Raw genomic sequence first — 15,663 nt, forward strand, 5'->3', positions numbered from 1 at the left:
TACAAGTAGATTATTTTTTTATTTCTATTTTTATTTTTTGTTTTAATTTATTTTTATTACTATTTTAAATTCTTATTATTTTTATTACTCTAATATTTTCTAAAAATATATTTTTTATTTTTTATATTTCATTTCGTTTTCATTTTCAACCTTTACTTCATGTGATTCTATGCAATTTTTCGTATTACCCTTTTTTAATTCTATGTTTATTTTTTTATTAGCATAATTTTGTTAGTATTCTAATTTTTAAATTAAAATAGAAGTCATTGTTGAATAAAGTCATAAAATTACGTTTTTAATTACTAGATTATTTAATTACTAAACTGATAATTACTATCTTAGTAATTACACTAATTCCAATTTCCAAATGACTTTCCAAACAAACTTTAAATAAAATATATTAATAATACACAAAATTAATGCATACGTTATTCTTTCTAATACACTCTACCAAATAATTCGGAGGTGCAAAATGGGGGCATATCATCAAAAATGATAAAATGAGATAGGGTGCAAAATGCAAACTGAGACGCACTAAGGCGCAAAGTGCAAAGGAAGCAGCCCCCATTTGTGGAGCGCCAAGAAGCCAATTTGAACTTTCAGAGAAGCTCGAAACACACACACACACTCTCTCTCTCTCTCCAATTTGGTGTTCATGGATCCACAGATTCGTCACCATTTTCATAAACTAAGCACCATATAGATCTCATCTCTCTCTGTTTCTATATGTTTGGATTTATATGATACTTTTATTAGCCAATTGTGTAGTGAACAAATTGGAGAGAAATGCAAGTTGCAATTGATCAATGGAAGGTGAGAAGGCGAACCTTCTAGGACCAGAAGCAGCAGCAGCGAAGCCCATTTCCATTCTTCCAATCGATCCGTCAGAATCCGCTAATGTCAGCCGTTCCTTTACACTCTCAACAGCAACAACGACGTCTTCCTCCTCATCTTCTCCACCGGACTTCCTCCGTCACATTCAAGCCGCCTTCAAACGCCCTCGTCCTCGGGGTAACTATTCTCAGTGTTACACTTATGATGCCGGTACCTTTTTAGGGCTTTTGATGATATTATCTTTTCAAATATTTTTGCTATTAGGGCTTTTATCCTTAGGTTTGCTTCTCTAAAGTGTAAGTTTCTAGGGTTTATGGTGACATGTCCTATCAATTTCTGGTAGTTTTAATTTTGAGCTATGAAAACTTTAGTTTTGTGGGTTTTCCCCTCTTGATGCCGCGCGTTCTGGTAACGTCAGTTCAGAAAAAAAGACAATGAGGAAAGAAAGGTTGAAGGAAGACTTGTTAGGCCCAGCTTTTGCAGATTTTTTTTATGTAATCAATTTAAATTGTTGGAGTTTAAGGGATACTTGTGTTTCTGTAGAGTTATCTGTCTGCTTCATTTTTCCCTTTTCTAGTGGTTGTGCTAGTATAAAAGGCACATGTGTTAGTGACCTTGCCATATCATTGTTGTATGCTTTTTCCTAGTTGTTGAGTTATTAGGTTCGGTATATTTTGGATGGAAGTCATGGGAGGTACTTGATTTATCGTGGATGTTGTCTGTTCTCATCTTTTATCTTTAGGCAAGTACTGCTGAAACATTGCTATTTCAGTTTCATGAATTTAAAAGGCTGTGGCTTTAGGTTATTGAAGCATGTTTTTTTTTTCCTTGAAGTTATTGAAGTATGTTCTTTATCCTTGAAAAGACAACATATAGACTCTGTTCAATTGGAGCTTTAAAGGAAGAATGCAACTGAGTTACTAGTGTAATCAAAAGCAAAAAGCGCAAAGAAACTCTTAGGTCCGTTGTGCCGTTAAGCGCAAATAATGTATGGTCTTTAATTAAAAAAGGCACAAAGGGAGAAAGATACAAATATATAGTATGTTTAGTCCAAGACTGATAATTATAAGCATGAATGACAATTATATGAACAAAGAAATTGATTTTTTTTATGATAAAGTGAAATATCAATTGTTTAGTCGCCTCTTTAGAAGAGGCTCATTGACAAGGAAAATTATGTCTTAGAACCTTGATGACGATACTGAAACACATTAAGCGAGGTGAAGCGCTCAACACGTTTTGAACCTTTCTTCAGGGCTTAAATGCGCCTTTGACAACACTATGAGTTACATCCATAACTTGTCCTTTCTCGGGGAAGAGTACATGTCTACAGGAAGTTTGACAGGATTATTTGATGATAAAGTTAAAGTTGCAATTGAATGCATTACTTTGAAGAATAATATGCCTTGAATTGCGACACCAAATGGTATTCTTGCTTGTCGCTATTAATGAATTAGACATGTATACAAGTGTATTACTTGTATAAGACTTGAAAACTATCAGAAGCAGCCTATATTTTCTGATAATATTATGAAAATGTCTTGAGGGTATAGCACAGGGCGAATAACAGATAAAATCTACAAAGAAAATTGCACTTTGTTCACTTTTGAAGCTATATCAGGTTTACACATGAATATGCTAAAGAGCACTATCTACCCAGTTAATGAAGTTTTAAACCTGGAGGAGCTGGCTGATATCATGCGCTGTAACATTGGCTCATTTCCTTCCACATATTTGGGTTTTCCTTTGGGTGGCCAGTAAAATCCATTGAAATTTGGACTGGGGCTATTGAAAAGTTTGAGAAGAGGTTGGCAACATGGCAAATGCAATATCTCTCATTTGGTGGCAGAGTACACTAGTAAATAGTGTTCTAGACAACTTACCTACTTATTACATGGCCCTGTTCCTATTGCCAACTGAGATTATAGAACAAATTGACAAGTTAAGAAGGAACTTCCTCTGGGAAGGCAACAAGGAGGAACACAAATTTCACCTCATCAAATGGGAGAAGGTCACTCAACCAAAATACCAAGGAGGTCTTGGCATTAATAACCTTGTCCCACTACAAAAGTATGATGATGAAGTGGCTTTGGAGATATAACATGGAAGAGACAGGGCTCTGGAAAGATGTTATCATAGCCAAGTATGGAAGGCTGAATCGATGGTGCACAGATACCACTACACTTCCTTATGGAGTGGGACAGTGGAAGGGTATTAGGATGTTGTGGAACCCATTTGATCAAAATGCTTACTTTGAATTGGGCAATGGTTCACTCCTAAAATTTTGGACAGACAAATAGCTTGGCAATAACACTCTTCAGGAGGAATTCCCAGATTTGTTCAGAATTGCTTAAGATCCCAATTCTGTTATTGCTGCTAATAGAGAAAGGACCAACTGGGACCTGATATTTAGAAGAAATATGCATGATGGGGAAGTGAATGATCTGGTAGATCTTTTTACCAGACTACAACATTGTTACATTAATCCCCAGGCAGTTGATAAGCTCAAGTTGGAGCATGCTTTTTTGTCTTTGGTCTCAGTTGTACCACACCTCTCTCAGTTAAGGATGCTTATGAGAGTTGGAGCCTATGGAGAGTTGACAAATCCATCAAAGATCTGGATCTGTACCTGCGTATATAGTTTGGTGTATTTGGTTAGCGAGGAGTAGGAGATGTTTTGATGGGGAGTCAATTGCTTAAGGCATTTTGAAGGCTAGGTGTATTGCCAATTTGTTTAGTTGGTCCAACTTGTATCCTGCTGTTAATGCAGAACAACTTCAGGACTTTATTACTAGTTCTGGCTTAGATAGTTTGTACAGTCAGCTAGAGAATTTTTGTAAGCTCAAATGCCATATCTTGTAATTCTAGCATCTTCTTGATGCTGTTATTAATACCCTTTACTTTATCAAAAAAAAATTGCACTTTGTCCTTTGCCCTAGGGGTTTGCTCAATTGGCAAAGGTTGAGGGATTTGTGTCTTAGGTCACAAGTTATAGCCCTGCGCCAAGGGAACTTAGTCCAGTATTTAAGTGGAGATGGGTCAAGAAGCGGGCCCATAATCCCCGAGTTTTGAAGGTTGCGGCCGACCCAAAAGGTTGGCTCCAGATGGATTTCTCGGCCATAACAAAAGTACCTCATTCTGGTGCTCAATCTAGAAAGTAATGTGTCTCTGTTGTGATAGTTTAAGAAACATAGTGATCTTAGTTGTCTTGCAGTTGGATTTTGCATATGACCAGATACCTGTGCTCGCACCTCATTTCCAAGTAGCTATTGAGATGCTTATGAGCAGTATTTCGAGATAGACATTATATAAAGAGGATAGATAGGATAAAAAGGCGACAAGTCTTCAGAATAGTTATGCACCTTTTAGAATTAGTCGGAGAAGAAGTGGTTGCTATGCTAGGGGATGAAGCGGATTATAGAAGCTCTCATGTTTTCTATTTTATAAATGTCTGACAGTCTTAGGTTTTGTGTTTTTTTCCCTGGTACTTATTTGCTAATGGTTGGCACCATATCATCATTTCCATTAAGCTACTAATATTGTTATATTGATATTAGTAGATATTGATTACTTCTGATTTCACCTAATCCTATCACTACAAATTTCACTATCCTCCCAGCTGCGATCTTATCATCTTACATTTACTGTATGTAAGTTGTCCTTTTCCATTTTTTTTTTTTTGATAATGGTAACTAAGTTATCCTTTTCCATATTTAAAATGGAAAAATTATCCCTTTCCATTTTAAATACATCTGTTGCATATTTTAGAAATTCCTTTCTGTTCATCTGTAGTTGGGCTTCAAGAACTTTTTCTCTTCTCTTTTTTTTGTTGTCTTATTTTGTTTCCCCTTTCCCCAAAATTTTGCCTCTTGGCCATTTTGATTCACTACTCGGTGACAACTTTCAAAGCCAAGAGATCTAACATGAGAATACTTTAGGTACAATGCCGTCAAATGGTATTATGCCAAGGAGATTGGTAGCTCCTCTGCGGCAAGCATCAAGAGGTTCTACTGTGAATACAGACTGTACAGTTGAAGCAAAGAAGACCCAAGATGAGATTCCCCTGAGCCACAGATTAATGGAATGTATTTCACAACCAAAAAGCATTGGCTCTGATACTGTAGAAGCTCAAGAGGATGCATCTATGCCACCTTCGGAGTATGGTTCCACAGTAGACGCACATGAAGAGAATTATAATTCATTCAATAGTTTGAGAGATCAACCAAGATCCTTCACTGGTCATAGAAGCAACATTACATCTGCTTCCTTGGGAACAGAGAGTGAGCATGTTTTATTGGCTGAAGGGCAGAAGAAGGTCCATTTTGCTGTTGATAGCACTTCTAGGTCTCAGGGTAATGTATTATGGTCCATTTATGAACTCCTCTAGCTTCAATGCATATGACCATCTTTTCTCTTAGACATATCTTGAGCTTTTCTGTATGTCGTCAACTGAATAATCTGTTGGTGCTTATTTATCAAACTAAAGGATGTCTTACTGGCTATCATACTGCAAACTAGGTCTGTTTAGTAGTTTGCACATTATAGTGCATATATATGCTTTATGCAGGTGTCAATGACCGAATGGTCACTGGAACAGACGACTTGTTGTCTCATGTGAATTCACTTACATTGACAGAAATGGATTGGGATGTAGGCAATCAGATGGAGGCTGTCACTGCTGCTAGCCAAGTCTTGAGAGATCAAAATATTCATACCACAGATGTGGATGCTAACGGGAATTCCACTCTATTGGCAAATAGAACATTAGGAGTTGCAGATCAGATTCATCAATTCAGGAACTTCTTACGGAATGATTTGAGCCATCCCGTGACTCAAGCTTCAGTGGTTGGTTCAAGCTGCACTACAACAACATTGATAAACTCGACATCTGCTCCCATGCTAAACTCAACAACCTATTGTCCACAATCTCATCTTGCAAGCAACTCTATGGAGTCACTGGGGGAACGTAAACTGAAATCTGAACATCTGATGCAATCTTCTTATCCTTTTCCAAAGAACGAAAACAGGCTTTCAGCTGATCAGACAGCTATTGCTGTACCTTGTTCTACCACTGAAACTGACTCAGAAGTTAAGAGACCTAATCTGGCTGAAGGGCCAAAGAATAGTATGCTGATTAAAGGTGACATGCCTAAAGATACTTCCCCTCTCGAGGATAACTCAGCCAAAGAATGTGTTACAGATATACAATCTGAAGCTCCCTTGTCAAAAGTTTCATCTTCCAACATGAAGTTGGAACCTTCTAAGTCTGAAAAGCAAGAAAAAAGTGTGGGCAGTAAAGCAACATCTTCGTCTCGTAAAAAAGGTTATGATCCTGATACATTTTTCAAAGTTAATGGAAAGCTTTACCAAAGGCTTGGCAAGATAGGTAGTGGTGGAAGTAGTGAAGTCCACAAAGTCATTGCATCAGATTGCTCAATTTATGCCTTGAAGAAAATCAAACTAAAAGGTCGTGACTATGCTACTGCATATGGGTTTTGTCAGGAAATTGAGTATTTAAAGAGACTGAAGGGAAAGAACAACATCATTCAACTTATTGACTATGAGGTATGTACTTTACCATAGCGTTCATGATTTTCGAAAACAGTAACTTTTACTGTGCTTGAATTCTATTTTACGCCTTGGTTGTAGATGTCAGGGGATTTTTTTTTTCAAAATTGGTGTTAATTTCATGGGTGAAACAATTGAAAACGTTTTGTAGCTAACAGAAGGACGATGTTAGTTTGCTAAGCAGTTCTATATCGTTAAACATGCTGATGGAGGCATGGAGCATCACAATAGCTTGATTTGCCTAGGATTACCTCTAGGAAAAGCTGCATAAGTTAAGAATGCTTAAAAAGTAAAACACAACTACCCCTCAATCAGTGTTATTAAAGGAGAAAAGTGCAAAAAAGCTCTAAGGTTCGTTGGGGCTTTAAGCGCAAGTAAAGTGTGGCCTTTAATGAAAAAAGACGCAAAGGGAGAAAAAAGTACAAATATATATGTTTAGTCCAAGATTAATAATTATAAACATGAATGAAATGCATATGAACAAGGAAATTGAAAAAAGATTAAGATAAAGTGAAATATCAATTGTTTAGTGTCACCTCTTCAGAAGCGGTTCATTGGCAAGGAAAAATATGCCTTAGAACCTTGATGACAACATTGAAGCGCACATAAAGCGAGGCGAAGCGCTCAACACATTTTGAGCCTCGCTTCAGGGCTTAACCGCACTTTAAGCGTGCCTTTGACAACACTACCCTCAATCCCTATTACCTAGGGGCCACTATGTAAATATTACTATCCATGTCACTCCATTCATACCCGTCTCAATCTAATAATCTATAATTTAGGGTTTATAACTCTAGAAGTTCTCTATATTTTCACTACCATTTAAGTTTCTAAACGAGGCTAGTGATTCCTAGCTGATATTGAACCTACAGTAAAAGTATCTACATGCCTAAGTTTAAATCCCAACTAATTGATATCCCCTTATATAGATCTTTTTCTTCCATTATGCTCAGTTTTCGCCTAGTTTGCATGGATTCCTAGAGATTGTAGGTCTATTGGGACAATTTCCTTCTATGTGATTTTAGGTCTACCTCGTCCCTTTTTAACACCTTCACTCATCATAGTTTCACACCACAAACTAGTGCATTTGGAGGTCAATGTAGAACACAATCAAACTGTCTCAAGCAACCTTACCTTAAAAAAAGATAAAAGAGTATTGTATCTGTGGTTGAGTTGATTGACATGAGCCAAACTAAAAGGTTCTTACCTTTTTACCTGACATAGACTAGATATTTTTTTCTTTGAAGACATGGGCTAGAGTTAATTATGTTGTTGATAAAGTTTAGAGCTTTCCTTCATATCTTCCGTTAAATGGAATTTGTAACTTTATGCTGGCATTTAAGTGCAAAACAAACTTTCTTTTGTGTGGGTGAAACTCCGTGAAAGAATGAACACATAATGATGCATAAAGACATGGCTATGCTTCAAAAAGAAATTTACTCATTGTTGAAAATGATAAGGCAGTTAATATAGAGCTGATACTAGAATGTATATATCTGAGATGGTGACTGTTCTAATGTTCCTTAAGCTTGAAGTTAGTCCATACATCCACTAAAAACATGTTTGAAAGAATAAATTATAATGTTCTTGAACATATCATGAATCCAACATATGTTCATATCCCAAGTATGTGTTCATATATCTTTTAAGACTATGAAGGTCAGAGCTCGAGTCCCACCTATGTAGGACTAATTAAAATTGGAGAGAAATGGATGATCGGTGGATGGTTTATGCTGGTGGTGATGGTACATGTGGTAAAGGTGTTGTGTGTTGGTGGCTTTGACTGGTGGTGGAAGAAGAAGGGTCGGTGTGATGAGTTGACATGTCATGTGACTAAAATGGATGAGGTTAACAAAGGAAAGACAAAGTTGAGCCATTTTTATGAATATAGGGGAATATATGGACTGATAGTACAACGAAGGGTAATATTGAACTTTTTTTCAGTAGTAGAGGGACAAATATGACCCTTTTCCCTGAAAAAGAAAGCCTTCTCAAGTGACCTCATGTAGTTCATATATCCTCCATATATGTTATTTGCACCTTCTGATGAATGCGATTATTTCTAATCTTGACTAATCTTTTATGATTGCACATCTATCTTAATGTCTATATTTTTTAAGACACTCATCTTGTGCATATGCTGGATCGTAGAGGTCCAACATTCATCCCATATAACATTGTTAGTTTTACAAGTGTTTATCAAACTTGATTTTTACTTTGGTAGGTATCTTCCTATAACTCTCTGATAGAATTTCTCAATTTCAACCATCTTATTTTGATTATGTTCTTTGACTATCATACCATTGTCCTCAAGCATCAAGCCTTGATGGCCGAATTGCTTGTATGTAGACGCTACAGTCCCATCTAATCTCACAATAGCGTCACTCTTTCTTATGCTGGCTAAACTTGCAATGCATATATCCAGTCTTACTTCTACTTTTCTAAACATTTGTTCTCTAGAGTGCTTCTCACTTGTTCAATCTAGTTTTGTGTGTCAATTGTCTGCTAAAAGATAAAAGAAAAAGAAGCTTGCTTTAGGTGAAGCAATCCAATGGTGAACATCATCCAATAATTCTACACCATCAGATTGATAAGATTGCTTCGGCATTTGGAAAGTCTGTTTGATTTAAACGACTTGTTTGGGGGGAGGGCAGTTACTCTGGGAAAAAGGTATTTCAATTCCTTAACTTCTTATACTAGTACTTATCAAAGTGAGAACTAGAACATTCAAGGATGCTAATATGAGTTCACAAATAACTTATCTTAATGGTGTACAAATTGAGTGCAGCCTGAGATTTGCCACGTTGAATATGCTGAAATTAGATAGCTAGTTTCAAATATAGCTATAATTTTCTCTTTCTCATACGTCTCACTGTTGGCCGCGTACAATCAAGAAACTTATAGTTATGTTTTAGTACTGCTATACGAATGTCCATGAATCTGGATATGAACATTTCCATGTTGAGACCCCTGCAACTCCATAGGCATATTGAGGCCCTTGGATGAGAACTTAGCAAGGACTTGCTTTTCCATAGAAAAAAAGAAAGATCACTCTTTTTAAAAAAAATGGTTTATAACAAACAATAGCGCTCCTTATATATGAATTATGAGCACAAAGTTTCCTAATTCCTGAGATATTTTAATTATTATGACATATATCTTAATGATTTTCTTGACCATAACACAGTCATTAAGAAAATCTTTACATAATATTCTTAATGATACGCTTGGTTTTGAACTCAGAACATGAAGTCTGTAATGAGTAGTAGTATCTACAGTTTAAGAAGGCTGATAGACAGATCTCCTAGGCCTTGAGAAGTTCAAATCTTATGAATTTATTAAACAAAAGCTCGGTTGCTGCATTTCTTTTGAGATCAAGTTGTGATTGATTATCTCTAGATATGATTGTGTTTAAATTGCTGACTTAGCTTCCTCAACCAAAGTTATAGGCTTACCAAAGTGGTTAGAACTTAGGTGCCTGCATTTGGTGTTGAGGGTTCACCATCTGGGGTTTTAGGTATTTGCAGTTTAGTTTTTGGAGCAAATACTGACATCCACTTGTTTGTTAGGTTACAGATAAGAGTTTACTAGATGAAGTCATGAATGGCTCAATGAGTAATAATGAAAGCAGAGTCAAAGAAGATGGATACATATACATGGTTCTCGAATACGGTGAAATTGATTTGGCTCATATGCTGTCTCAGAAATGGAGGGAGCTAGATGGCTCTGAATCAATTATTGATGAAAACTGGCTTCGATTTTACTGGCAGGTCAATCCCTTATATTTTCGCCTTTATCTGCAGTTACAGATTATTTTTTACGAAGTTGCTGTCATGACCTAATCTTTATTGAGTATTCGTTTTCTAATCTTAAGTTGTTTCATTGCTACAGGTTCTTGTATACTGTCTTATGATTAACATGTAAACCATCTTTCTATGCCTTGTATCTATCTTACTTCGGCATTCAATATTAATGACTTAATACAAACTTTACCCCCTAAACTTGAAATCCTTGTACAGATCTTTCTTTGCAGGCATCCTTCTACACACCCCCAACTTGTATAAAGTGGAACCATTACTCCCCTAAACCACACGTGTCATGTACATGAAGAACAACAAAATAATCACAAATAAGTTTCCTTGGTAGTAGTGATAAAGAAAAGTCTGTTGTACCATCCAAGGGTGTGTCCTAGTGGTCAATGAGAACCATTAGGTCTCAGGTTCAAATCCCAACAGAGGCAAAAACACTAGGTGATTTTTTCCCCACTTGTTCTAGCCTTGGTGGATAGAGTTACCTTGTACCTCTTGTTGGTGGCAAGTACCCCTGGAATTAGTTGAGGTGCACACAAGCTGGCTTGGACACCACGGTTGTCTAAAAAAGAAAAGACCGTGTTGTAGCCTACTGACTGGAAATGTGGGAAATTTGGAGTGGAAAACCACTCAGCAGCGAGTTGGGTAGTGGAGATTGCAGAAGATGTTGGATAATGACGAGCTGAAGATTGGGAATGGAAAATATCCGCTTGCCATTGTTGGTTGGAAATGAAGGAAGAGAAATAGGTGAAATTTGGGCAAGCTGATGGTAGTTTTTTTTTCTTTAAATAATTTATTTTTGAAATTTTTACTTTATAACACGTATTGTGTGAGTTGTCTTAGGCCATTCAGGGGGGCTTTGGAGACGAACCTTTCAAATTAAGTTGTAAAAGGATGCTCGCAAAGAAAGAAGGTGTAATAGGAATTTCCGTGGAGGGGTAAAGTATGTTTTTGGCCAATGTTAATTATGCCTGACTTCAATGTCCATCATTATGGTACTTATAGTTTACATATTTATTCCTGGAAAAATTAGGATAAGAGCTATCGTTCAGTTGCAATGTGCAGTTCAAGTTTTCTTAATTGGAAATGCATCTTATGCTTTTAGGGAGTTATAACATTTAGGATGTGTTCAGTATGAAGGATAATGTTTTTTCCCCACTTATTTTCTTGTTTTCGGTACATAAGCAAAAACTATTATCCTAATAATATTTGTATATAATCTAAGACAAATGCTATGGGGGGGAGGTGGGATGGTAGGGATGGGGGATACAGGGGTGGCAGTGAAAATGAAGTGTATAGCATGGGGAGGACACAAAATGTGGAATGCCACTTGTGGAATTTATTTTCCATACTTCCACTAGGGAAGTCATTTTCCTCATTTTAAGGAATTTGTTTTCCTAAAGAAAATATTCTTTCAACAATTTTGACCAACTGAACATGGGATAATTGGAATACAGAATACACCCTTAATCATTCACATCTCATGCCTGTATATAGATTTTCAGTTTGCATTTAAGTAGGACACAAAATTTACAAGGGTCTCATTAATAAGATGTAGCACACTGAAAGTACGACTCTTTTGCGAATATCTCTTACCCACTTTTCTTTTACTAACATATTTTTTAGCCCCCGTTTGGCCATAGATTTTGAAGTTGAAACTTGAAAATTTGAGTTTTTGAAATTGTGATTCTTGGAAGTTGAAGTCTTCCTTGGACATGCATTTTACTTGAATTTTGTTTGAAGTTTTGTAAGTGGAAGTCCCCAAAACCCAAAATTGGTCTGAGCCGGTCTTTGGAAACTTGAAAATATTTGAAGGTCAAATTTTCAAAATCTTATCAAATTTCGTGGCGAATAGATTTTCGAAGATAAAATTTCAAAATCTATGGCTAAACGCTAGCTTAGTGTATATGTTTAAGGTTCATGAAGGTCAAAACTGATTGAATCCGGTAGTACTTTTCTCGGAATTTTGTTGAAGATAAGTACTGATCTTCTCATGTTAAGAATGTGCTTTCAATGGCTTTCTCAGTACTATGTCTTGAGAGCTCTTGAACCTTAATATTCCTTGCTCCAGAAGGAATAGTAGAGATTTGATCCTTTCCCCCTCAAGGTCTCTTCGTTTGATCAATTTTAAGGTGTATGCAATTCCATATTCAACTTAAAGTCATGAAGCTAGAGATAAACCTAAGGCAAGATACTTTATACGAGAAAAAACTTTTGTAATCCATCCAAAGGGAAGGGGAAGGGGAAGAGAAGCTCCATGTTGCTTTTAAGGTAGTTTGAACCAAAGTCAATTCAGGAATCTGTCCTGTATATCTTAAGTAAATGCTATGAACAACAGAACAAAAAGAACTTTGGTCAGTTGCTTTTTGATAAATTGAGATTGTCACTTTTTTATTTACAGTATGTTTCGTTTGTGCTTAAATTTCTTCATGATATGATTTCAGAAGACTTTGGTCAGTTGCTTTTTGATAAACTGAGATGGTCACTTTTCTATCTCGATCTGCGAACAATTCTTATTTACAGTATGTTTTGCTTATGCTTTAATTTCTTCATAATATGGTTTTTAATTCAAAATATTCGGGACAGTCCAGTTAAAGAAAAAATCTCTCAGTACCAGCCTGTATACCTGACTCATTTTAAAAAAAAATATTATTATTATTATTATATTATTATTATAATTATTATTATTATTATTGTTGTTGTTGTTGTTGTTGTTGTTATTATTGTTTTATAATTATTACTTTTTATTTTATTTCTTTTTAATAAGATAAATACCCGGCTCAATTGGTTGCAAGTATTTTTTTTTTTTTTTGAATTATTAACTTTTGTCTAGGACAAAACTTTAGGACCCTTTTGGTCTTCCATCTATTATAGGGGAAGACTGGCATAGCCACCTTAATTTCATGTACTACTACTGTTGTATGTTGTACATTATACAGATTTGAGATCTGGTAAAGTTATTATATATTTGAATTGTACTCTAAAGTTTCAAACATACTATGCAGCAAATTCTTCTTGCTGTTAACACCATACACGAGGAAAGGATAGTCCACTCTGACCTAAAGCCAGCTAATTTCCTTCTTGTCAGAGGCTCATTAAAGCTGATTGATTTTGGTATAGCAAAGGCTATAATGTGTGACACAACCAACATTCAACGTGATTCACAGGTAGTTCACTCTTTTTCTTACGATTACATGGAATGCATTTGATTGCCCCACCCCGACATCTAAAAGAAAAAAAGTATACTGCCAAAAGAAGAAAGAAGATAAACACGTTGAATGTCAACTTCTTTCCTGTTTGCTTAATGGATGTTAATTCTTATACAGGTGGGTACTTTAAGCTACATGTCCCCTGAAGCTTTTATGTGTAATGAGACAGATGCAAATGGCAATACCATAAAGTGTGGTCGGCCCTCAGATATCTGGTCATTGGGATGCATCCTTTATCAGATGGTTTACGGGAGAACTCCCTTTTCAGAATACAAAACTTTCTGGGCGAAATTCAAAGTTATAACAGATTCAAACCATGCAATCGCATATGAACCTGTGTCCAACCCCTGGCTACTTGATCTTATGAAGAAGTGTCTTGCATGGGACCGAAATGAAAGATGGAGGATTCCTCAGCTACTCCAACATCCTTTCCTCGTTCCCCCTGTTCCACCACAGTTACCTGCCTCCCTTGAGCAAACTTGTACACTGTTTCAATTAATTGCTAAATCACGTGAAACCGATGGAAAGGCATCAACACTATGTATGCAACTCCAAAACTTACTAATGCACCCCAGTCAAATGTCGCACGAGGCATTACCTGTATGCCAATGCCAGAAGTTGCTTTGTGATGTCTCTTCCCTCTGTCTTCAACTCCAAGAACAGTTGGGAAACTCAGAAAGAGGAACAAAGATGTAATGTTAAAGATGATTTATATATTTTAGCCTTCTTCAGTCCTAGGTTCTTTAAGGTATTGGGCAGTTACAAAACTGTCTCCATCTTTAAAGTCTTCTGCCAAGTTACTGATGTGTATACAAAAACTATTCCAAACAAAGTGGGCATTGCCACCTGGTTTTGTTTTCTTTAAGCGGCTTGCAGATAATAGGTGAAGAAGTGTTGTAATTGCCTAGGAAAGAGGGCCCCTATGTATGTGCAAGAGTTGGTAAGATGTCCTTGGAAATGTATAATGCCATTTTCATCTAATGCTCTGTAATATTTTAGTCTTTCTACCTAAAAATTATGTTTTGTAAATCAAGAGATGTAGAATAGCGCTGCAATTTCATTAGTGGAGTTGGAAATGCAACACCATCTGTTCTTCAATAGCTTCACTGAATTACCTACTCAAGCTTAGCTATTTTAAATGAGACAGCTTCATTTCCTTACATTTGAGTTTAGAAAACATATACCCTCATTTTATGTTACACCAGACGCAGCAAAGTATGGTCTCATGCGTTCGTAATAATCTTTCTAATCAATAAATCAATCAACATATAGCTCCATTGGTTGGACAAGGTGGTACCAGGGAAAGAAAAATTCTATCATACTGTTGATACGTGAAGAATAGATTACTCCACTGACCCCCCCCCCCCCCACACACACATACATCATCACGCTACATAAGCGCCACATGACATATAGCTTTATAATTTTCTCTGAAGTAAGGCGTGACACACCATGTGTTTGAAGTTTAGTTTAAAGTGGATAAACACCACCAACAACAATAACATGGAGAGGATATAATATATGTAGACTTTACCTCTACCTTATGAGGTAGAGGAGTTGTTTTAGATAGACCTTTAGACTCAAGAAAAGCAATTTCAAAAAATGATTTGACAAATGCAAGAGTAAAAATTCTGTGAAATATCGTAGAAAGGAAAATGCTGACAACAAAAATAGTAACCCAAGTAAAATAGATAACAGCAGTAATACCATGAATAAAGAGATAATACTAGAATAATAATAATCATATATTATTAGAAGTGAAAAGCTCCAAAAATGCAAAATTGGATTACCAGTTTACTCCTACACTAAATCAAATCATATTATAATATATCTAATCAATTAATTAATATCTATAAAACTTAAATAGTAATCATATTATATTATACTAATTACTTAAAAGTGGGAAGGTGTTAAGCCAAAAGTTGAAAAACTCAAAAGTCACTCTTTTAACTCTTTTAGTTTTCTGATATGATAGTAAATAGTAATTTTAAAAAGATATCATATCTCATTCTTTTTCTTTTTTTCCCTTCCATTTCTCTACATAATACACTAAATGTATTAACAAAATTCTTGATTATAAAGCCCAGTGTTTTTTGAGTCAGCCACGTACATTTTGCAATAAAATCCAACTAACTGTTCATCTTTGTTAACCCACGTAGCACAACCAACATCAATTGCAATTCCTCCATCCTTTCATATTCGTTTATATAAAAACAATTAATATCCATTAATGCTTAATTTAT

The 15,663-nt window shown here is 35.9% G+C and overlaps 1 protein-coding gene across 1 annotated transcript; it reads left to right on the forward strand.

The window, feature by feature from the left end:
- The first annotated feature begins 504 nt into the window (after positions 1 to 504).
- LOC129903174 (serine/threonine-protein kinase MPS1) lies at positions 505 to 14,449 on the forward strand. The gene is made up of 6 exons (XM_055978676.1): positions 505 to 1,011; positions 4,773 to 5,186; positions 5,471 to 6,399; positions 9,972 to 10,172; positions 13,217 to 13,378; positions 13,538 to 14,449. Exons 1-6 carry the CDS (start codon positions 807 to 809, stop codon positions 14,114 to 14,116), a joined length of 2,490 nt encoding a protein of 829 aa, XP_055834651.1. The 5' UTR covers positions 505 to 806; the 3' UTR covers positions 14,117 to 14,449.
- The last annotated feature ends 1,214 nt before the right edge of the window (positions 14,450 to 15,663 follow it).

This window comes from Solanum dulcamara, chromosome 9, assembly GCF_947179165.1.
Source record: "Solanum dulcamara chromosome 9, daSolDulc1.2, whole genome shotgun sequence".
Lineage (NCBI taxonomy): Eukaryota > Viridiplantae > Streptophyta > Magnoliopsida > Solanales > Solanaceae > Solanum > Solanum dulcamara.